This window comes from Canis lupus, chromosome 5 (genome assembly GCF_011100685.1).
Source record: "Canis lupus familiaris isolate Mischka breed German Shepherd chromosome 5, alternate assembly UU_Cfam_GSD_1.0, whole genome shotgun sequence".
Classification (NCBI taxonomy): Eukaryota; Metazoa; Chordata; class Mammalia; order Carnivora; family Canidae; genus Canis; species Canis lupus.
In genome coordinates, this window is record NC_049226.1 from 70,852,004 (window position 1) to 70,876,639 (window position 24,636).

A 24,636-nucleotide genomic window follows, 5' to 3' on the forward strand; every position below is an offset into this window, starting at 1 on the left:
CGCCTCACTCCCCGTGAGGCTGAGCCCGCTGGCCTGTCACAGTCCCCTTCCAGCTACATGGGCCAGAAATGACACCCATGACAGAGACAGAGCAACAGCAACCTCCACAGTAGCAGGCGCTGTCCTGGGCACGCTCCCTGCTGGGCTCGGTGCTAACTGCATCATGTGTGATCTTCACTGTGTTGGGAGGTGGCTGTGAGTCCTGCCCCTTCTCTCAGCGGGAGGGAGGGATTAGGTCTGCTGTCCAAGGTCACGCAGTCAGAACATGGCGGAGCAGAACTTGAACCCATGGCTGTGACTCGGGAGCCTGAATTATTTGCCACACTGCTTCTCAACCCTGGCCCTCCACACAACCAGAACACAAATAGCCCCGTCTGGTGACCACAGTTAAGGAGAAATGGGACAATGAAAGACAACAGAACACAAGTGGCACAAGGCTGGCCCACGGCTCTGGCTCCATACACCGGGTGGGGATTCTCTGCAGCCGCATGCCTAGCCCTCCCACTGTGCTGGCCATAGCAGGGACAGCAGGACAGGGTGCCTGCCTCTGCTCCTCAAACGCAGCTCTCAGACCAGCTCTGCGAGGAGGGACCATGTGCAGGCCTGAGCCCCTTCAATTATACCGGCCTCTCTTTCTCCGAAATGAGTCAAGGAATAAAGAAATGGGAAGGATTTAAGTGCCCAGAGTGGGTGTCAGGCATGGGCTCCGGGCTTCCATGCTATTATCTCATTTGATCCTCATGACAACTCTGTGAGGTCAAGCGGGAGTTATTCCCATTTGTACAGATGAAGAGACAGAGGGTCAGGGAAGTTATAAGGGCTGCTCTCATCACAGAGTTACGATCATTCTAAAAGGTATGATTAATTAAGAGCTTATACTTTCATGCTGTTTCTATAAGCTTGGTCCCCTGCTGAGCATGTTAGGCGCATGAGCTCACTAAACTGTCCCAGGAGCCCTGTAAGAAAGGCACCGTTGCTGTACCCATTTCATACATGAGGAGGCTGAGGCTTAGTATGTCTAGTTAGTTGAAAATGATCTGAATAGCCATCTGGTTAAATAAAAATATTCTAGAGCCAATAGAGAGTATGAGGTGAGCCAGTGGTTCTCAATCAGGGTTGACTTTGCCTTCCAGGGGATGCTAGCATGTCTAGAGACATATTTTTTAAAAAGGTTTTATTTATTTCTTCATGAGAGATACAGAGAGAGAGAGAGGCAGAGATACAGGCAGAGGGAGAAGCAGGCTCTGTGCGGGGATCCCAATGTGGGACTCGATCCCAGGACCCCAGGATCACGACCTGAGAAAGGCAGACGCTCAACCACTGAGGCATCCAGGTGTCCTACATGTTTTTGATCATCAGGACAGGGAAGTGCTACTGGCATCTACTAGGTTGAGGCCAGGGCTGCCGTTCAACATTCTACAATGCCCAGGACAGGCTCCCTAGAAGGAATGATTCATCCCCAAATGCCACAGGTACTGAATCTGAAAACCCTGGGGCGGATAGGCACAAAGAGACTTGAAAGCATCTCCAAGCCATGTTATATGAAAGAACCAATGCAGAGCAACACATCTAGCATCACATCATTAATGCCAAAAAACAAAAATAAAAACCCACCTGTATCTGTGTGGGTTTGTTACCACCTGAAAACCCTTAGGGGCTGTCTCTGGAGAGGACACTCAGGGTGAAATCCTTTTCTCTCTTTCTTTCTAATGAAATTATACTCATGAAATACTTGCAAAAGTATTTTTAAAGAATATCTTAACAGATATTTCCTTTTTTTTTTAAAGATTTATTTATTTATTCATTCAGAGAGAGCGAGAGAGAGGCAGAGACACAGGCAGAGGGAGCAGCAGGCTCCATGCAGGAAGCCCGATGTGGGACTCGATCCTGGGTCTCCAGGATCACATCCCTGGCTGCAGGCGGCACTAAACCGCTGCGCCACCGGGGCTGCCCAACAGATATTTTCAATAGAATCCAATTAAAGTTCTCCCATGACTCGCCCATGGTCATAGTGAGTGGGGTGGGGGGCCCAGGGTCTGCACCATCTCTAAACTTGAGCCCACAGTTGGCTTCAAGCCCACCATGCAAGATGGCAGCTGGGCTCCAGGTTCATGCACGTCCAGGGACGCACCAGCCGTCACCACCCGACAACTACCTATTGCACAGATGGATGCCTGACCCCAGACAGCCTAAGACCAACTCAAGTTACTTGTGAAAGTACTTATGAAAAATAAGCACATAAAAAAATACCAAGCCTCACTGGGAGAAGACTAATTGCCAAGAGGTCAAATCAGATAATGCAATCTCCAGGCCAAAGGGAGGCTTCCCAGTGACAATAAGGGCACTGGTAATAAGGAGCCCTGAAAGGGAGACTGTAAAATGCTGGGTTGGGGGCAGACCTCAGACAAATCTCTGTTTTCAGGCATGTCTGTTGAGCAGGGGAGCTTAGCCCAGCCTAACGAAGGGGTCAGCTCAGCCAAATTAGCTGGATAAAAGCAGTTGGATCGCTCAGATCAAAATACCTTTCCCAGGCTCATCCCCAGTCCAAAGTCCTCACCCTTCTTCCAGGGCTGAAGCGCACGGTGGGACCCACAGGTACTGCCAGCAGGGAGAGGAAGATGCCAACTTCTTCCCCAGCACCCATGTCCTCATCTGCTTCTCCCCCAGCCAGAGTCTCACTGCTCTGCCTTTCTTGGGCTGGGCTCTCTCCCTGGACTGCTTTTCACTGGAGCACTCCTTCTCATCCTTTAGGATCCAGTTTGCTCACTCCCACCTGGAAGCCCTCTGTCCTCCTCCCAGCACCCTCACTGGCAGAGGATGTTAGGTGTCTGTCCTCTGTGCTCCCCTAACAAATCTCAACCCCTGATCATGTTATTATTTGATTATCTGTCGACCTGCCAGGTTCTCCTAGCATGCAGTAAATCTCTCAACAGCAACTCTAAGTCTGTGGAACAGAGACTAGAGTTTGGCACGTACCTGTACTCACATGCCCAAAAATGTTTGTTAAATAAACCTATTAATTAACAGTATACCAGAGAAAGGTGGGTGGAGACTGGGGGTGCCCAGGTTCACATTCCCTGTCTTCTAGCAAGAGAAGGCAATGGGTGGTCAGGGTGGACCATAGAGGAAAAACAAAACAAAACAAAACAAACCCCTATATTTTCAGCAAATACCCACTGAGCACCTATTATGTGTCAGGCACTGTAGCTGGGGCTCCATGGAAGTACTCCCCTCATTCTCCATAATAAATGGCCTGGGCTTCACCTCCTTTGGTACCCACAAGACCCAGCTGGGGTGAGGAGGGTGATTCTCTAGGCTGGGCTTGGCAGGGCCAGGTGGGAGGACCCATGAAACCTTAATTCAGCTCAGAGAGGCATAGAATCTGGCATGTTACCCTTGTTTCAAAGGCCGTAGCCACAGGACCTCTTGGGCAGGTGAATGTCCCTTCTGGGCACATAAGGCTTTGCCTCTCACTTCTGTCTCAAGTTCTGCCTCCCTACTTCCCACTTCCTTATACCTTACACTCCAGCAATGCCGAAGCTTCCAGAATATACCACGTTGTTTTACATCTCTAGACATGTTTTGCTTCCTCTCTCTGGAATGCCTTTACTCTGTTTGCCATTTGGTAAAGTCCTACTGATCCTTCAAAACCCGTTCAGACACCATTGCCTCCAGGAAGCACCATGGTTTCTCTCTCAGGTGAGTTTATCACTCTACTCCTCTGCACTACGTGCCTCTGTTTGTACAGTGATCTCACTTGTCTTCCTATAGTAGAGGATAAACTCCTTGGGAGTAGGGGCTGTCTTAGTTACCTAAGGATTCAAATACACGGCACAGTGCTGGGCCTCCAGTGGGTGCAACTTCATTTCTCTCTAGTGAGAGTCACATTTTAGAGCTTAAAGTCACCCAGGAAGATATTATACTCCGAAGGTGTTTACATCATAGTCAAGTCCTAGAAAATACGACCTCACTTTTCATATCAGAGAGAACAAAATCCAGGTTCTATATGTGGATTGACTAGGAGACATGTCTTGGGGCAAGAAAGAGAATGCTTACCTCTCAGCTAATATGGTTGTACTTCTCAACAAATTATAGGCTCTCTGCCATCAATTCCCCCCACCCCAGCACAGTCAGGAAGGAGGAGGCAATGAAGACACATTTGCTACAAATCTCAAAGATTGATAATTGCATCTCCCCTCCCCCATCCATTGGGGCTCTGAAAGGTGCAAAGGCAGGAGGGCAGACCCATCTGGCTCGACAGAAAAGACAGGAATGAGCGAGTTTGCCATGCTGGTGGATTACACAAGTGCTTCGAGAAGTCCCTCAGGCCCGGGGAAGGACTATGGGGAGCGGGAGGTGGACAGTGGGAGAGGGTTCCCAAGAGACTTACCACAATGATGTTCTCATGCTCCTGGGTAGTCAAGTTTGTGTTCTAAGGGATTGAGTGGGGAGTACGGGAAGAAGACAAAATGAAACAAAATAGTATTAATAAAATGGAACATCTACATCTCAAAGTCCGAACAGTTAAAACGCCTTCAGCCTCTCAGTGCAATTGTTGCTTTTTCTTAATTAAGCAAATCAGAACGCCCTCAAAGAATCAGCCAGGAAGGGAGAAAAGTATGGCTTTGGGGGGGGAGGGGGAGTGAGTTGCGAGTCCCAGTCCCCCCTTGTGAGTTATGTGACCTTGGACCAGTCACTCCTCCTTGGTGACACTCAGTTTCTTCTTCCATAAATGTGGATCCTCTGTAGGCTTCTGTTGAGAGGATACATAGATGGGGCTTAACCCCACGCTCGTTCTCGTCATACATATGCCACTAGGAAGCCAGAAGGCAGGTTCACAGTAAACAGGGAAAGAAACAGTCTTCTGAACCTTGACTGTGTGCCACACTATCTCTTAGGCACAGCACACATATTATTTCAGTGGTTCTCAACTGGGTTCCCAGGGAAGAATGGTGATCAATGAGCTGAACAAGTTTTAGCTAAATCTGAATCGTAACAATTAACTCACAGCAACAAGAGAAAGTTGAATGGATTATACTTAATTTTTTTTCTCCTCAATCTGGGATTTTCCCACCCAGTTGGTACCTGTCACCACCATCTTGTGACTATGTGACTGAGGAAAGGAATGAATGTGTGAGAAATGAGAAGTCATGGGAAAACTCAGAAACGATCTCTACTGTCTTCTCTGCTAGTTTTGAGGTGTGCTGTTCGCTTAGGCGGGCCTGGGCGCTTACTGGTGTCTGTTCAGATTTCCTAATGGAGCCACGTTTCCTCCCTTGTAATGCACCAGTGAACTGGCAAGAGCGGTAGTTCTTGGGTTCTGGAAAGAGCCCCACCCTGCTCACCACCTGGCATCAGGTTTAAGAGCATCAGGATATCTAACGAGTTTACAACCCACTGAAGCAAAACAGAAGCCAGTGGGCCATGAATATGCTCCTATCTGGCCGCTCAAGGGGTGAAGACGGCCACAGAACCAGGGCCTGTCTGCACCTTCTGAAGTCCCGGGTTCCCATGGAGAGAGCCTGGAACCAGGGCCTGTCTGCACCTTCTGAAGTCCCGGGTTCCCATGGAGAGAGCCTGGCCCTCTGTGCTTAGAATCCAGGAACACAGGAAGGTGAAAAGATGTTTTTTTTATTTCAATGGCTTTTTCTTTTTGTGGATATTGGAAGAGTTTAAGGGGCCTGTTTATGGCAGATTGTTAAACATCAGTAATTTTTCTGCCCAGGGTCAGTGGAAGCCTGGCTTTGGTCTTTCCTTATGGCTGATGACGGGCTCACTATGCTCAGATTGAATACACTTCGTAATCCTCATCTCACCCATTTCCTTCTCGCCATGGTTCTCCTACTCTCCCGTCGGCAGGTGAGCTACCTGATGGTTCTACTCTCCCATTGACGGGTGAGCTACCCAAGCCTCAAGAGGCTCAGTTGCTTGCCCTGGAGGTTTGACGGCTCTCTGTCCTGATGTCCAAGCCTGCATCTCTAACTACCGAGCTATGGTGCTTGACCCTAGCCAGGGGCTGTTCCATTTCTCAGGCTGTGGTGGACAGCTCTGAAGGCACTAGCCTGTTCCTTACTGCACCTGTGCACCTTCCCAGGAAGAGCCTTCAGCAAGCACAGATGCCAATTTCTTTGTTCTAATCGCTGGTGGCAGCCTGTGCCATTCTGCGGGGACGCTTCTCTCCACCAAGGCCATTTTCAACCCTGGGTGGAGAGAACTACGAACAGCCAGTGCATCACAGGGGGCCTGGGAACTCTAAACTGAGTGGCTTCTCCATACACTCAACTCAACAAGGGCCCAGGAAGTCAGGGAAGCTGGCTTTGTTTGGGCAGTGGATGGACAGTCCTTTCTCAGAACTAAGAGCCCCCTCCCCTCCCCAGTCCCTTCCTCGGGATCCTGCCCACCTTCTGTTGGTGTGGTGATACCTCGAGCCTCCTAGAAGGAGATCCCGGGGACAATGTGAGTAAAGAGAACAAATAATCTAGCCCATATTCTCTAAACAAAAAAGGGCAAGGAGGAAAGAGCATTTGTTTTTCCACCCATCCCCCAGACTCTTCAGCTGGGAGTGCTTATTAAGGTCAAGATCATAACCATCTCCCATGACAATAAAAATGTGACCATTTATCAAGTGCTCCCTGCATATCAGGCACAGGGCCAGGCACTTGGTATATATTAGAGCACCTGATCCTTAATTCTATGAAATAGGTGCTAATCTTTGCCCCAACTCACAAATGAACATGGTAGTGAGGGACCTAGGAAACTATCTAAGGCCAGTTAGCACCTGAAGGGTAGAACCAGGTCCTTTTGTTTCTACAATACCTGCCTTCAACCACCATGTCTCACACAGCTGGGTTGCCCCCCTCACCAGACAGTCTTCACCAATCCAGGTTTATGCCCCATCTATGCACAAGAGCGTGAGCTTTCCAGTAAGACAGACCTGGGCGTGGATCTTGGCCCATCACTCATCCAAGTGACCCTGGACAAGTGACAGCCTCTCCAAGCCTTTGTTTATTTGGCTATACATTTTAGTACTTACCTCATAGGGTCCCTGGAGAAGTGTAAAGTATCAGCTCTCAATGCCTGCCGAAGCAGTGGTCACAGAGCATGTATTCAAAAAACATGTCACTCAGAGAGGCGTTAAGCCTGGGCTGTAGCCCCAGCTCTGTCCCTTACCAAATGGCAGGGTGATTAATACTGACCCCCTGCCTGACACACAGTAGGTACACAACAGATGCAAGCTTCTTTCTCTTTTCTTTTCCCCTTCAAATGCCTTTATCTTTCCACCCTAGTGCTTGGGGATCAGATGATTTTTAAAACCTTGGCCTGAGAAGTGACACAAAGGCCTGTGGGCGTGTGGTCAGATGAAACATGTAAGATGGGAAATCACTGCTGTTGGAGGTTGGCCTGCCTGCCACCTCTCCCATCGTCCTGACAGCGAGCCTGATCTAAGGATGGTGTGATGGTGGGGGTGGGGCTGGTGGGGCAGAAGGGAGTGGGTGACATGGCCTTGCTGAGAGCAAGGGAGCCCTCAGGGGGCATTTCCAGCCTTGCTGCTTCCTCAGTGGGTCCCTCAGTGTCTCTGGGCCTCAGTTTCCTTGCCTGTATAATAGAGACGGCCAGGCCCATCTCTCAGAGAGGATATACCACACGAGATGCTGTGTACATGGCACCTGACACCTGCTGGCACACAGCAGGTGCTTGCTGATGGTAAGCAGCCAGCCCCTGCTCAGAGTGGGAAGCCAGGATTCAAAGTTGGGTATACAGCACCCACCCCGGTCTCAAATTCCAGACCTTGAGTGTGATTCATTTCAAAGCCCGAGTCTTCACTCTTCTGTGAAATGAAGCTGCCTCACACCTGAGAGCACGTCCTCTGTTCCTCTACCTGCGACCACCTTTGCCGCTCACCTTCTACCTCCTCCCCCCACCTGCCTCCAGCACAAGGGACCCTCTATTCAGCAGACATGGAAGGTCTGGGCCAGTTTCCTGGGCTGATGAGCAGCAACCAGCCTGGGTCTGCAGAGGAAGGGGTGGTTCTAGGCAGAGGGAGCTTGTATGGATTCAGAGGGGAGTGTTTCAAAACTACCCAGGAAACCGGGGGTGCCAGGAAAGCAGGGGCCCCTCCCAGGGGAGGAGGACTAGAAGGATCACTCTGGTGGCCACGCAGAGTTTAAATCAGGAGTCATCAATGCAGTGTCTCCAGGGGGCCAGGCAGGCAAACAACTGAGACGAGCATTAGTATCTGTGAGGAGCTGAGAATAGGGCCTGGGACAGAGTAAACAGTGTTTCCAAGCAGCCTCACGTCTCCGCCAACAGAGTGACTGACACTGACTGGGCCCCCACACCCCTGTCTGTCCCCGCTGGAACACAGGCTTTTGGCGGGCAGGGGCTTGTCCTCATCCCCATGCCCAGGCCAGTGTCCGGTGTGGCATACACCCTAGCATGGGGCCACCTGGTGAAGCAGAGCAGTGCCAGCTGCGAAAACCGCTGCCGGATTTTCTGCTTCTGTGGGGGTGATGGGGGCAGAAAGCTGTCGCTGTCCGGGCCCCTGGAGCTGATGCAGGCCAGGGCAGGGGGGATGACAGACATGGGTGGAGCAACCGGCCCCAACGCCAAAGGGCAGGGAGGAAGCGCGGTCTGGGGGTTTTCCAGACGTGCTCTGGCTCGGGCATGAACTGGAAAACTCTGAAATTCACTGCCACCATCATCACCACCAGCCCAGCCTCAGGCCCAAGACCAATCCCCCCACGTTTTGTGGTGGGGCATGGCAGGGTGGTGACAGCTGCCCCTTCACTCCTGCCACACCCCTGGGGTGGCTCGGCTGCAGGCACAGGAGCAAACCTCCTTCTCAGCTCCCGCAGGCTGCTCGCCTCCTTTGGCAATGTGGAGACAGAGTAAACTCAGGTCCAATTCTGCTGCCTGGTATAGCACCAGGCTCAGCAGAGGGAAAGGAAGAAAACTGGAAGAAGGGGGTGGGCGGTGTGCAAAATCAAACAGGAGGAATGTCTTACCTCTGAGAGCAGTTTCGAGACGATTTCCAGTGGGGCTTGGTTGATGGAGTCATCCTGCAGGGGGGATGTCAGGGCCATGTCCACCAGAGTTCGGATCTCCTTCAACACAACTTCCCAACGGCTTGGGTTACTCAGGACTTTCTTATATTTGTAAATCTTTTTCTGATCGGGAGAGAGAAAGAGACACAGACATGTTATTTATGTGCTGATGGTGGAAGACAAAAGGTGATCAAAGAAACAGATACATTAGGACGTAGAAGGCCCTGAGAAGCGTTGGTGTGGACCGCTCCCTCCTAAGAAATGGACTCCCAAAGAAAGAAGTCTTGCCCGGAGTCACAGGCTATGCCTGCAAACAACCAGAGCTCCTGGACACTGGCAGAGAAATCTCCACACTGTTTCCAGTGACTTAAAAAAAAGAATGAAAAGGCTCACGTCTGCCAAAAGCATTCCCTAAGCATCACATGCAGTCAGAGTGGAAGCATTCAAGGGTCTACAGAGCTGGAGACATGGTTTCCCTCCTCCTGGTCCTAAGAGGTCCCCTTGGAGAGTGGAGCCCAGCTAAGAAAAAGGACAGATGGGCTGGGGGTCAGGAATCCAACTCCAGCCAGGTGGTGACAAGCCCAGAGGCCCCCAGGAAACGAGAAGGCAGTCCTCAGTTTCCGCCTGGTGAGTAAGACGAGCATTCTCACCTTTGCTCAGGGCTGCGTCCAAAGCTGGAAAGCACTGGGGCGAGGGCTGCTGTCTCCCTCGATGTGGGGCAGAGTTCCGCCTCTCTGACATCATGGAAACAGCAGCCCTCAGAAGGCGGAGGTCCCAGCCAAACTCCCTCCCGGCTCTGCAGCTGCCTGCCCCACTGCTGCCCTGGCTTGCTTGGGAGTCTCCACTGGATGAACTCCTTCATTAAGTGCTCTGCTCCCTGGGGAAAACCTAAGTTTAGTGTCACCGCGCCAGGAGCCAGCCAGGGTGACAAGTCATAATCTCTGAGCCAGAGTCTGAATGAGGGAGTGGGGAGGGAGGAGGTCAGGGTCCCCCACTGGCCCCCGGTGCTGCCAGGGTCTCCCTGACCATCCATTTCCGAGTTTGGAATTACAAAGTGGTCTTGGAACCTAGTGCCTTCAAGGAGGTCTCTGAGGGAAGCTGTTCCTTATCAACCTGAGCAGTTAACTGTGCTGAGTGAGGCCTCTGGGTGGAACACATGGTAGATTCTGGAGTCAGACGGGCCAGGTTCCTTCTATAAAGCATATCACTCACTGAGCCTCAGTTTCCTCTTCTGCAAATTAGGCATGAAAATACTTTGCAGCCTCTTTCATGGGATGACCTTTATAAACTCTGGACCCACGTGGTCCACTCTCTGTAAGGAGTCACATTCAAAGGCAGAGTCCAAGCAGAACAGACACTGGCCACAAGAAGGGAATCCTGATTCTTAACCTCCCTCTATGGAAAAGCTTGTAAAGGATAGAAGGGACAGCCCACAGCAATGCAAATAGGATCCCACTTTCTTTCTCCTGTTTGTTCCCAAACTCATGATTTTCCAGTCTCTCACATGCCCCATCATCACCATTATCACCAGCATCACCCACATAGTTAACTCACACCAAAGTCTGTTTTCCCTCATCATCCCAGATAATTAAAAAAATTTTTTTATTTATTTGAGAGAGAGAGAGAGAGCACAAGTGGAGAGACAGAGGGAGAGGGAGAAGCAGACTTCCCGCTGAGCAGGGAGCCCAATGTGGGGCTCCATCCCAGAACCCTGGGATCATGACCTGATCTGAAGGCAGTTGCTTAACTGACTGAGCCCCCCAGGCACCTCACAGCACCAATCTTTCAATGTAGCTTGTCCCCCGCTACCATTCTTTAACCTGCTGGCGAGCCTGCCTGCCTGCCCACGACAGCCTCTTTATTCTCCCTCCTGGTCTGGCTGTGCTCTGCTGGTCACCATCCCTCATCAAAAACTAGACTGGCACAAGCCCTCTCTGAGGGGCAGCAGCAGGGCAGAGGAAACAAGTGGTGAGAGTGGAGGCAGCATCATTTTCTTCAGGCAAGGGAGAGGAAACACTAGAAACATTGACTTGTCAATCATTTTAGATCCTACAAGGACTAGAAGACACGCACGGCGACTGTCAGGAGAGGGTGTTTAAGTGAACAGTAAATATGCAGTTGGTGGGGATGATGGTGACAACGAGCATTTGTTGAGTCCATGATTTTAATGACAAGACACACCCAGTTCTGTGAGGCTTCCTGGGGCCAGGAACCAGCCCCAGTCCTTGTCACCATTAGCCAGGAGCACTGTCACCTCCGAACTGCCTGGTCTGGTGCAAACACAAAGTGCCCAAAGTCTAATACCCTGGAGATACTTCCCAAGGCAAGAACCCGATCCATCCCTGAAGATGAATGCTTCTTTGAGTCCTGGACACAGTGGTTTTGCTCCACACCCAGAGAATTGCTTTATTTTTAAATGGCTGCGAAATGGTCACAGAAACTTGCCGTATATTAAGCCTCAAAGAAAACCACATGATGCATATCCTCATCTTCCCACAGTAGACTCCAGAGTGGAATACGGTCTGAGCCGTAAGGGCCCTATCTTCTGATCAGCTGCAAGTTATTTACCTTTGATTTACCTTTGAAAGAATAATGACTTCATTCTTTTTTGTGAAAATAATGCCTGCTCATTGTAAGAAATGTAAACCATGCTGAAAAGCACAAAGAAAAGGATAAGTGAAAAAAGGGCCTCCGAAGTTCCACAGCCTAGAAATAGCAATCATTAATCTTTGGTGAACATAGTTCCACCCGACCCTCGTTGAAACTTCGCCAGATATGGCCAACGCATTGTGGGGTGTGGTGGGTGAGTGGCGGGGGGGGGGGGGGGGGGGGGAGGAGCTGCTGGTGGCCGCAAGTGCTGTCCGCAGTCCTCCACACTCAGACAAACATCACCAAGACTCTGAGGCAGCAAGGTCAGGCAAAAGGGGCCCCTGCACAGCATGAGCCTCAGAGCTCACCAACTCACCCCTCCTTAGAGGGGGAAGGACAATGGCTCTCTTGCGAATGCCCGAGCCCCTACTTAATGGGCATCCCCAGGTCCCGTGGGTGCATCCAAATCAGAAAGTCCCAGGGTTTGTCACAAGGGCCAATGTGTCATGAGCGCATACTATGCACTAGGCACCACACTGAATGCTTCTGGGCATCACCTCACTTCATCCTCACTGTAACCCTGGAAGCTGGGGACCTGCCAAGGCTAAGCAGCCCCCAGAATAGACCCTAAGACAAGAACCCAAGTGCAAATGGTTTCTTTATTTGTAAAGCAATGCAGGGTGGGGAGGGGGAGGCCATCGTGAGCGGGGTGCCGCCAAGCATCATGATCACCGTGGGGGTGGCTGTGCATCCTGTGGGGACTTGAGGAGACTGTGCACTACCCCTCCCCCACCAGGGAGTGAAGAAGCTGCAGCATTTACCCACCAACCCCCTGGACACTGCCGTACTTCTGGCTGCACTGTGCCCAGTACAAAGTACTCTCAGAGCCAGAAAAGAACATGCCCCCAAGCAGTCACATGTAGTCGTGGGGGAGTAGCCTTCAGAGTGGAGTGGCTGAGGGGCACATCTGCAAGGTTTGCTACAGGACTCTAGCATCCCGTTTACACAGCACTCTCACGGCCAGAGAGGTGGCACGACCCGCCCAAGGTCACACAGCGAGAAAGGGACAATTCAGGAGTCAGAATCGGCTCTGGTTAATTCCAAAGGTCTCCTTCTATCATATCTGTCAGGGCTAGTGCAGACAGTGGAGAGGAGGGGTACATCTGTCAGGAGACACAGTGATGAAGGGGGTTAAGAATGCCTGGTGGCATACAGTGAAGGCCAGGACAAGTCCACCAGGCCTGGAGAGCTGGAGGCCAGGCAACTAGGGGGTGGAGGAGCTGCGGGAGGGGCCAGGAGGAGCAGCAATTGGAGAGCAGGGCTGTGAAATCATAGTCATGAGGGGTGGACAGGCTGCTGGCACCCACAAGAGGCTCTAAGGTCTGGGACAGAGCAGCTACAGCACAAAGGGAGACCAGCCCAGGACCCCCAGGGACCCACTCACTCCACCTGGGGTGACAAATGAGCAGGTTTCATCCCAGGTACTATGATGAACTCATCTGGTGATGAATCACTGTGGGGCTGGGACTGGGATGCCTCTGGAACCCTGATGGCCAGGCTCGCGGGAGCCTCTCCTGGAGCCCTTTCACCAGGAGGCAGGGGTGACCTTCGGCCATGTTCAGCGTGGACCCCATGGGCCACTGGGATTCTTTTAGCAGGGGCCCTGGAATTCTCTGTGAGGGACCTAAAGCAGGGGTTGGCAAAGTGTGGCAGGGGCCAAACCTGGCCCCCTGCTCCTTTCTGGGGAAGGAAGCCAAGAATGTTCTTAGGGGCTGTGAAGCAAAAATATCCAAAGAACTCATGACAGAAATCCAACATGGCCTGCAAAGCCCCAAATATTTGCTATCTGGTCCTTTTAGAGAAGAAGTCTGCCAACCCCTGGCTTTTCTAGTCAAAGCCAATCTAGGAGTAAGCATGCAGAAAGCTGCTCAACAAGGTGAGCCATCAGGGAGATATAGGTTCCAACCATAAAGAGACACCACTTCACACTCATCAGGCTGGCTGTAACCGAAAAGATGATCCCGAGTGTCGGTGAGGATGTGGAGGAACAGGGATCTGTGCGTGGTGCTGATGGCAACACACAGTAGTCAGCACCACTGGAGAACAGTTTGTTAGTTACTCAAAGCATTAAACATAAATTTATCGTACGACCCAGCAGTTCTGTTCTTAGAAACTGACCCAAGAGAAATAAAAACAGACTACACAAAGACATGTACATGAACATCCATAGCATTATTCCTAACAGCCTCAAACTGGAAACCACCCAAATGTCCGTCAGCTGGTGAACAGGTAAGCAAAATGTGGTCTATCCAGACAGTGGGCTGGTATTTGCAGTAAAAAGGATGGATCTACTCATACGTGCTACGATATGGACAAACCTTATAAACATGATGCTAAGTCAAAGGAGCCAGGAGGAAACCACATATTGTAGGACTCCTTTTATATGAAACGTCTAGAAAAGGCAAATTTATAAAGACAGAAGGTGGGACAGTCATTGATTGCCTGGGGCTGGGGAGCTGGGTAGTGGCAACAGGGATAAGACTGTAAAGAGACATGAGGGCATCTTCTGGGATGATGGCAATATTCTAAAACAGGATTGTGGTGATGGCTGTACTACTCTGAATTTACTAAAATCACTGAATCATACACTTACAACTGGTGGATTTTAAGGTGTGTAAATCATACTTCAATTAAAGTGTTTAAGAAAAAAAACCCCAACTCAGGCAGGTAGGGGAGGACGCTGGACAGAGACAGTACTGCTTAGTGGTCAAGAGTACAAGTTTGCAACAGTGGACCTCAGTCCAGATCTAAGCTCTACTTCATCCATCCACCTGTCCACCCAGCCATCCACCTGTGTACTCATCCATCCATCCATCCATCCATCCATCCATCCATCCATCCATCCATCATCTATCCAACCATCCAACAGAAATGACCAGGAGCCCTCTCCTCCAAGCACTGTGTTGGTACAAGGATCCCCGCAGCGAGCAAAGCAGACAGCCCCAGTGCTCGTGGAACGCAGGGCCTATTACTTGTACTCCAGTTGCCTCATCTGCAATGTCAGGTCAGACCAAATCCTGCCCAAGGCTTCCATGGCCCTTCCTAGCCCCATTCCTGGCTAACCCGCAGCTCTCATTCTTGTCACCTACCAAGTCCTAGGAGTGAGGGGTCCAGAGGACATGGAACTCAGCAGGGCTCCTGGCATCCATGACTAAGCCCCTCCAGCTCCCGAAACAATAGAGCCAGCGGGGAGAGCCTCCTGCCTCCTGTGTGGCAGAGCCAGAGCCAGAGCCAGAGCCAGTCAGTCACTCCATTGCAGTCCTCACCCTCTGCTCGTCAGGGAGGGGACGTTACCTGGGCAACATCCGCCATCTCTCCGGCAACCGCTCCCACGGCAGAGGCAACCACAGACGCCCGGGGTTCTCCGGCCTGGGAAAGTGGAGCCTGTCGGCTCCTCCACGGGAGACGAGCTGTCGCCGGGAGTGTGCCCCTCACCAGGAGAGGCGTGACTCAGAATGTGCTGGAAGCGCGCCTCCCGGTGACGGGGCTGCTCTGCTGGTTGCCGCAGCCTCTGAGGCTCAGGTTCGCACAAGCACGCATGCTCCCACCTCCCGTCAGTAAAGGAAAGGCGCACGGGAGCTCCTTGGAGCTGCCGAGACAAATGAGCCAGGGAGGAACCGGACTGGACTGGCTTTTAGAACTTCTTTCCAGTGGACGGCCCAAAGCTGTGCCGCCCGGGCCCAAAGTCCCTAGCCCCGTGTGGCTCCTTACATTTAACTTCATTAAAATGAAATGCAATGAAAAAGTCAGTGCCTCGGTCCCACTGGCCACATTGTGCTCGACAGCCACAAGTGGCCAGTGGCTACCACAGTGGACGGCGCAGAGAAGGACCACTCACATCGTTGCACAAAGTTCCACTGGGCAGTGCTGTCCTAAGGTCCTCGGGGCCCCTGTCACCCAGAGGACGAGTAACACATTCGTTGTCTCTCTTCGTACTCAGGCAACACGGCCGCTGGCCTTCTTAGTCCTCCAGAGTGACTGGATACTACATCTTAAAGGGATGCCAGGGTGGCTCAGTGGTTGAATGTCTACCTTTGGCTCAGGTCGTAATCCCTGCCTGTGCCTCTGCCTCTCTCTCTCTCTCTGTGTGTCTCTCATGAATAAATAAATAAATAAAATCTTAAAAAAAAACTTTGGCATCAAAGATCATCACTTTATCTTCATATACAAGCCTGGCCTGTGACTGACCCATGCGTATCACCCCCCCACATTGCCTCCCTTGGCTCTCAGGTCTTTTTTTTTTTAAGATTTTATTTATTTATTCATGAGACACACAGAGAGAGACAGAGACAGAAGCAGGCTTCATGCAGGGAGCCCGACGTGGGACTCGTTCCTGGCCCTCCAGGATCATACCCTGGAGTGAAGGCAGCGGGCACTAAACTGCTGAGCCATCCGGGCTGCCCAAGCTCTGAGATGGCTCAAAACCTCTCAGCCCCCCTGTGGACGTGCAAAGAGATGCTAATTTAGCCAATACAATTACCGAGCTGTTACCTGCTGATACAATTAATTGACAGATGGATTCATCACTGATTACCCTCCAGGGACTCAGGATTTTCAAGAGGAGTGCAGGGATGCCTACTCTGGGCAGTGGCTCCATGGAGGCACTGGGAGTAAGACAAAGGACACAAAACGAGACACAGGCCTAGCCCTCATCCCCCATTAGCTGGCAGGTAAAGCATGGCTCGTGTTAGCAGGTAAAGCTAACAAAGTTACGAAACACAGTAATACTGGTTACCACTTATTCAGTGGTTACCGGGTTCCAAGAACACCACCCTGCATGATGACATCAGTGACAAGTGACATGAGAGTATAACAGTTCCCACTTCTGAGTGCTCTCCATAGGCCAGGCCCTGTGTGAAGCACTTTATATAAACTAATTTTTTGAATCTTCACAACCATTCAACAAGGTGCATGATGTAATTAGGCCCATTTTCCAGAGGAGAAAAACCGAGGCTAGGAGCAGTCGAGTCACATGACAAGTAAGAGCCAGAGCTGGAACTGGGAGCGAGTGCAGCTGTGGGTCCTCATGGCCCACCACTGAGCCGCTCTGGCAGGCACACCTGAGAGCCTCCTCTGCCTTGATGGAGGCTGCACCTGCTGCGAAACGCGGGGCTGCCCCGCAGCAGCTCCAGGATGACTGCAGCTGGGTGTCCAGCTGACACCTGCCTGGAAAGCCAGGTCCTGGGGAGACGGACAATTTGTTTGAAAGAGAAAAGCCTGGGCACTCAGCCCCCTACATGCCCGCCGGAGGCGGTCTCTCCACAGTCATTACTGCTTCCAAGGAAACAGCGGGAACTCGGGCACGGTGGCCGCGCGCTGTCTCCCGGGCATCGGCTGGTTGCCTGGGCAACCACGCATCAGGCTGGTGAGGAGAGGAACTGGCCCTGGTGCCAGGCTCCCCACCAGGCACCACATCCTACCTGGCACTTCAGGGCCCGCTGAACCTGGCAAAATCCAATCATCACATGGATCTGTCTGACCACATTTAAAAGACTGCATGTGGCTGTTTTTCTCACTGAGCTCTGGGTTCCTCGGGGGCAGGGATTATGCCTCGTGCGCTTCTGCCCTGCTGTGTGTGGTGACTGGAACTTCTCAGTGCACATAGAAGGTATTCTCGGGGTTTACGAAATGGAGGAAAACAAAGATCAGAGATAATGGCTGACATGTCTGAAGCGCTTCTGCTGTGCCGAGCCCCGAACTTAGTCTTTTAAAACCCATCGAGTGCTCTGCAAACAAAATGTGTGCAGAAACCATGTGGGGAGTCTTGTTTAAGGGCAAATCCTGAGGCACCTAGCTGGCTCAGTTGGCTGAGCAGCCGACACTTGGTTTCAGCTCAGGTTGTGATCTCAGGGTCGTGGGATCAAGCCTTACATGGGGCTTCCCGCTCAGTGGGGAGTGGGCTTGAGGTTTTCTCTCCCTTTCCCTCTGTCCCTCACCCCGCTCATATGTGTGCTTTCTCTGTAAAATAAGTAACTAAATCCTTTTTTTTTTTTTTAAGGCAGATTCCAACTCTAGAGCCAGATGGGGTCCGGTAGGGCCTAGGAGTCTGTCCCCATGATACACAGGAGGGGGACTGAGGGGTTAATACCTTGCCCGAGGTCATACTGCTGGTGGTGTGGGTTGAGTTATGTACCCCAAATGCTACATCCAAGTCCTGACTTCTGATATCGGTGGATGTGACCTTATCTGGAAGTAGGTCTTTGCCGGTGCCATCAAGTGAAGATGAGTTCAGGCTGGATCAGAGGCGGGCCCTAGAGCCGACAACCAGCAATCTTATAGCAAGGCCGTGCAGGGCCTCACATACACGGGCAGAGGCTGCCACATGAAGCTGGTTGTAACTCTGCATCCACAAGCCAAGAACTCCGAAGAAGGAAGGACCAGGACCTCCCATAGGGTGTGTGGATGGAGGCACATCTGCGTGGAAGAGGGGACACCCTGATTTTGGATCTTGCCCCACTACTCTGAGATGAATTTCTCTTGCTTTAGGCCCCCCGGGGTTCATGGCACTTTGTCACAGCAGCCCCACGAAACTCCTACAGCTGGTGAGCAGTAAAGCAAGGACGGAGCCCTCCCGCTGGCTCCACCACCCGCTTCAGCCACTCAAGCTGACCTACCCTTTTATTTTATGAAGATGGCAGCTGCGGCCCATCTGATGGGCGTGTGGTGGTGTGGGTGGGGGCACAGACACCCAGGGTGCCACGCCCTGCCCTCACCTGCCTCTCCCTGCTCTTCTTCAGTTTGGAATTTGTTGGGTTTTCTCTTCCTGGGGGGGAAGTGGACCCCCGTGTCTTTCTTGCTCCCTCAGAGGGTTCACACCAGGCCCTGGGCTGCCAGTAAACCTGGGCACCTGCCATCTCAGCCATGCTGCAAGGAGGTACCTGGACCCCCAGGGGAGCTGCAGGGGAGCTCCCGGCATTCAGGATGTCAGCACAGGGCCAACTTCGAGTCCTTGAGAGAGATGAGTCATGGGGTGGGCTCTGGCTTGGAGCAAATGGAGCTCCTTTTCCTTTTATGAGGGTCACATGCGAGTCCAGAGCAACCCCGTCATACCGGCTGACAGCCCAGGGCCTCCTGCGGCGGGCACCATGCTAGGTGTACGTCCTGAGATAACCATTTCAAGGTTCTCCGTCCTGGCCACGTGTTAGGGCCACTTGGGAGGTTTCAAACAGCATTCCAGTAACAGAGTCCAATCATGGGACAATCTCATCAGAAGGGTGTTGGGGGCAAGGTGAAGCCTAGTTACTTATATTTGGGGGGGGTCATAAGTATATTTTAAATTATATTTAAACGCCAATGTGCACAGCAGCATGATTCACTACAGCCAAAGGGTGGGAGCAACTCAAGTGTCCACTGATGAGTAGATGGACAAACGTGGTGTAGACAATAAGGTGTACGAAGAAAAAGGAAATTCAGACCCATGCTACAACACAGAGGAACTTCGAGGACATTCTGCTGAATGAAATAAGCTGGTTACAAAAAGACAAATACTGGATGATTCTACTTGCATGAGAGCCTAGAGGGGTGGTCTCCTTGTCTGTACGATGGGGGGAACTGACCCCCCTTAGGTGACCTGCTTGTCCTGAGTCAGGGTCAAGAAGACTGTGAGCATACTCGGCTACTGCTCCATACCTGCTTTCAGCATTCTGGAAATGCACCCCTGTCTCCACACGGCCATAAGCCAGGGGAGGCCACTTTCCCCAGCATCCCCCGCTATGGAATACCGTCTGAGACACCCCCGGGAAAGTGTTGTGCCTGCTTTCCACAGATGATCACAGCACTCTAGGGAGGCTGGTGGGGAACCCCAGTTTCATACTCAGTACACCCAATACTACACCCTCACCTCCCTTTGCTCGCTTGCCTCCCCAACTAGCCTGTCAACTCTCAGGGGCTTGGAGGCTCAGGCAAGGCCTTCTCTCAGCTCTCAGATGTGTGCGACACTGTAAACTGAGTGGGGCATATCTGACCTCGAACTTCTGTTCTGCTGTGTACAAGCTATGCAGGCGAATTCAGGCGAATTCTATCACTTCTTGGAACCTTAATTTCCCCTTCTGTAAAATGAAGATGATAGTACGACCTGCCTCTTGTAGGTGCTGACAAGACTGTGATATTTCAGGCTGAATGACAGCACTTTGTAGGTGCTCAATAAATGGTAGTTATTGAGTGCAGCAGGATGCTGACTGAACATAGTTAACCTCTGAGAAAAACTAAGGGTGACTAGAAACCCCTGAAACATCATCAGTGTTTCAGGGTTTTCTAGTGGAGACATGTCAAACCAACTGTGGCCCCACGCACAGGGTCATACGAGACAGCAGTTACAAGAACAAAGGAGGTCTGTCATGGGCTCCGCCGCCACCGTACAGTAGATGTAGAAGTGAACACAAGCACACGTGCACACACACGTGTGCACATATATTTACATACATGCACTGCACAGAGTGTGGGGGGTGTCAAGCTGATGACAGGCATCTTCCTGAAGAGGGAAGTGGCTTGAGGGAAAACCAAGGTCTGGGGCGGGGGAGGAGCTTCAGCTTTATCTGTAAGGTTTCAAATTGTCACAGGAAGCCATATCCATGTCTTGTGTATTTAATAAAAAAGGAATATTTTTAAAAAATCCACAAAGATTTCGGAAATTGGGATCATGAAGGAGGTCCTGTCTTTCCACAGAATTTTCAAAGCAGTCAGAATCCCACGTTCTTGGAAAGAGCCAGAAGGTATGTGAGCTAATATTATTTTTAACTTTTCAGTGTTCCAGGAGATTACCTGGTTTTTGAAATAACATATGTTTGCTGGAAGACAGAATTATACAGACTGTATTACGGTAGAGAGTAAAGAACACCAAAATTCCATCGTGTGGCTGCCTACATGTTTGCATGCTGGTGGCCATCATTCCAAGAGTTCTCCTTCTGTGCGTGCATACGTGCACACACACCAGCATAAATGTCTACATAAATTTAGTCCGTATCATATATGTTGGCCTCCTGTTAACCTCACCTGTCTCCCACCCGTCCTCCCCTATCCCTGTACCCCCAAACCCGTGCTAATGCCACATACATATGAGGGTTTGGCAAACATTTTCTGAAAAGAAAGGGTCAGGTAAGAATACCCAGGCTTTTCTGGCCACACACTGCTATGGTAGCATGAGAGTGGGTGGGGCTGTGTCCCCTAAATCCTCCTTCATAAAAACAGGTGGTAGGCTGGACAGATCTGTTGAGAGCTCTCTCCACGGCCACACATAATCAAGGGCAAATACACAGACTTATTTTGGTTCTCGGTTTTTGCTGTTTTGTCTCCCATTTCATTTTACAAAAAGGGCATCACATTATGCACAGGTCCCCGCATCTTGCTCTTCCTCTCCTAATCCCTGAAGGCACTCCAAATCAATCAGTATAGATTTCCCTGTGCTGTGTGTTTTTATAAAGCCACCTCGTGCATCAGTGGGCAAAGGTAGCATTTACTTTTAGAAAATGAGAACAAAGCAAACAGCAGTCCTCCCGCCTGGGCTTGGCCCTCTGCGCAGATCCTCCTGGTGGTCTGCTGGGCCGTGGCTCCAGCTCCCCGGTCAGCGCAGCCCACCAGCATCTCCAGGACCGTGGCCCATCCATCCTCCCCAGGCTCTCAGACAGCCAGAGGCTCATCCTGCCTGTCCTAGCAATAAACATGACACAGGCCCTTCATATCCCAGGCAAGGCAGAGACCCCACCTTTGAAACTTGCCCCTTGAGAAGATCCTATTACCACCCTGCAATGACTTTTCCAGTGGCCTTCCTGTGCCTGGAGCAGGGTGACACTGAACCTTAGGTAAAAACTGCAGGGGGGCCTCCTGCCAGTCCTTAACAGGAAACACCCGTGGTTATAATAGCAACCCACCGAGTAAGTTTTAAAATGTACATACCATCCCAGAGGCCCCATCTTCCTCTGCCATGTGGGAGTTCACTCCCTGAAATGGGGGGGGGGGGGGCGCAGCAGGGACAGCACCCTGGGGCCCTGTTTCCGCCTGGCCTGATAAAGGGAAGCCTCCATCCCAAATAAGGAGTTCCCTCACTCAGTCTCAAAGGGTAGCATCTCAGTGGGGGCCTCCGCTGTTGATTTGTCTCAGCACTTTAGTGCTCACCTTACTTCAAGGGGCATCTGATCTGTTCATCCCTTTGTTCGGGAAGTCTCCTTGCCTTGTCCGGCTGCCTTCTCCGGGTTGGTGGCTCCTTCTGCAAAGGGCCCAAGTTTATGAGCAACCTGTAAAAAGGTTCAGCTCCCTAATTAATGTACAGCTGCTCTGCAGTGTGCATGGCTGGACAGGTGACAGCAGTGGGCTTGAATCTAGGGTGCTGTGTGCTTCTGCCTTCCTGAGTAGCTAGGGGGTCTCGTGGAGAGGCAGGACTGACACAGCAGCTGTCCCTGCCTCGTGGAGGACAGACACGCCAAGACTCGCCCAGGGGAAGTCAGAGATGGAGCCCGGAGTGGGACTTGGGAGGGTGTCCATCCTGGTGATTCTAAGTCATCTGCACAATTGGGGGAGGTGCTGGCAGAGTGATCCAAAAGCCATGGATCTGTTCTGCCACTTATGCTTGATGTCGGGCCGCAAGGGACCCAGCAACAGGGCCTGGAGGACACAGAAGGAGGCTCAGACCCGGGTCTGAATTCTGGCTTGGATGCACAGGGAAGGTAGTCTGAGAGTCAGTTTTCTGGCCTGTGAAAGGGGGATTTAATCCCCATGCCTCAGTGACACTGTACGGCCCAAACAGGACAACACAGGTGAAGTGGAGGGAACACAGTAGGCACTCAATAAATGCCTATTGCTGTCTGCCCTTTCTTCAGGCTACTGTAGCAGCTCTCCAACTTTGGTGGGCATCAGGATCACCTGAGAACATTCACAATTACGAGACAGAAGATTTACACGTCTATGAAATTTCCAGGTGAAGCAGATGCTGCTGGCCTGGGAACCCCCACTTTGAGAACCACTGGTCGGGCACCCTTATGTCCACTGTGGCTGGGAGGCCTGGGGGCAGATGTAGACGGTGACAATGACTTCAGAGCCAACAGACACCAATGGGCTGCCTGGCTAACACTGACTTGGCCCCGGACTTCCTGGGTGTGCTTTTCAGGGTCCACACATTCCTAGACATCTGCTCCAGGTGGAGGTCAGGTTCCAACTGCTCTGCCAGGGGGTCTTACCCGAGCATCTGCCTGGCGCCTGCCATTTCTCTGGCTCCCACCTGGCAACAAGCCACCTTGGTCTTCAGCGACCACAGTCAGCAGGCTGTCAGGGTGGCGTCAGGTGCCTCAGAAAGGCACCAGTGTCCATGTCAGGGGTTTCTGTGCAACCATCTACGGGTTCTAAGAGGGCACCAGGATCCCCCGGGGAGCAGGACGTGGGTGACGGCACCAGGTCTGCAGTGCTTCTGCCCAGGTGTCCTGGTCAATTAGCCTTTCTCCAGAACCTTTCCACCCAGAGAGTTGAGCTGGCTGCCCCGCTGGGTATTTTATAATCATCAGGTGAGGAGAGGCCTTGATTCCTCTGTGGGGACAGGTGCTGCTCTTTTCCGTGTCTGTTTGGCCTCGTCTCCGAGCCAACAGAGCCAACAGTTGGGTAGGAGCCTCAGAGGCGAGCAGAATAGCAGGCCACCCTCCCCTTGGGGGCCCGACCACCCGCCACGGCCCCGCCTCTCAGGGGCTCACTGCCCACCACCCAGCTGCTCAAGGGACCCACTGCAGATGCTGGAGAACAAAAGGTCTTGCTAGTCAAGATGTTGCCTCACATTTCTGTTTTAAAAGCTCTTCTTTAAAGAAAAAGAAAGAGAAAAAAAATCTGCCTTAAAGGGCAGAAAACAAGTTCACCCGCAAACCATTTACGTGAAAAAACTTCCTTGTATGGTTCAGTGACTCATCAACCCCCATCAAAGCGTGCGTGGGATGACACACCAAAGCTCTGGTCCCCCCTTCCTTGTCTGGGGGAAAAAAAAAACAACCCACGAATGCACTTCTTTCTCGGCCATTTGGAGATCTGGCTGTCATGTGCCATTCCAGAGGCCCAGGGAAGACCTTCCTGCACAAGGCGTGGGGGGGTCCTGGATCTGGATGGCCAGAGCCCAAGGCCAGCCTTCTGGTGGGGGCTAGGGAAGCCCTTCTTGGGGCAGGAGGAGACAGGGAAAGGCTTGGGGTCCCGGAGAGGTGGTGCAAACCCAGCTCTTCCATTTCCTGCTCTGTGGCCTGGGGCAGGTCCTTATACTCACCCCCACCCCTCAGCTCAGGTTCTGGACCTACCAACTGGGGACAGCTGGGGGTGTCTTGAGGGCTGAGGGTCACATAGCAAGAAGCACCTCTCACTGCTTCTGGCCTGTAGACAGTAGGTGCTCAACACATGCTCCCCCACCCCATCCACTGTCGCAAACTCTGGTTCCTCATCTATACAACAGTGTTTTACTCAAAGATCTAAAGTCCCTAAGTTTGGCCCTTGCTTGAACAGAATACTATAAAACCAAAAAAGGGATGAAGGGGATCTGTATGTGCTGCTACAGAGAGATCACCATGATATGCAATGAAAGGGTAAAGAAGCAAGGAAGGGAATAGTGTGGGTAACATGGGCTATGTGGTGTTTAAAGAGGAATATGCACAGAACCTTCTGAAAGCCCCTATGAGAGGCTCACAGGACTGCCTTGGGATATCGGGCATGGGGAGGAGACAGCTCCTCTTACACCTTCCTGTGCCTTCGAGAACTGCCATGTGTACCCACGGCTTTCATTCTCCTTAAATGTTGCCAGAGGTCATCTGGGGGAACAAGGGGCATGAGGGAATCTTCTGGGGTGACAGGAATTTGGATGGTGGCTATTCGTGTGAATACAACAGCCCAAACTCACTACACCCAACAGTCAAAATGTGTGCATTTTGTTACATGTAATTCTTAGCTTCTTTTATTTTAACTTAAAATGTATTAACTTAAGGTTTATGGG

General features: G+C 51.6%; 1 protein-coding gene across 5 annotated transcripts in view; it reads right to left on the reverse strand.

The window, feature by feature from the left end:
• CMIP (c-Maf inducing protein) overlaps positions 1-24,636 on the reverse strand; it is a 231,320-nt gene that overhangs the window by 42,362 nt on the left and 164,322 nt on the right. For 4 of the 5 annotated variants that reach the window (XM_038538199.1, XM_038538202.1, XM_038538200.1 and 1 more), the window contains 2 exons: positions 9,006-9,167; positions 4,391-4,432 (listed from right to left, as the gene is read on the reverse strand). In XM_038538199.1, the coding sequence (XP_038394127.1) occupies positions 4,391-4,432; positions 9,006-9,167 (204 nt within the window). Of the gene's footprint in view, positions 1-4,390; positions 4,433-9,005; positions 9,168-14,987; positions 15,171-24,636 lie in introns of those variants that run through there. The other variant, XM_038538204.1, reaches the window with a different exon arrangement.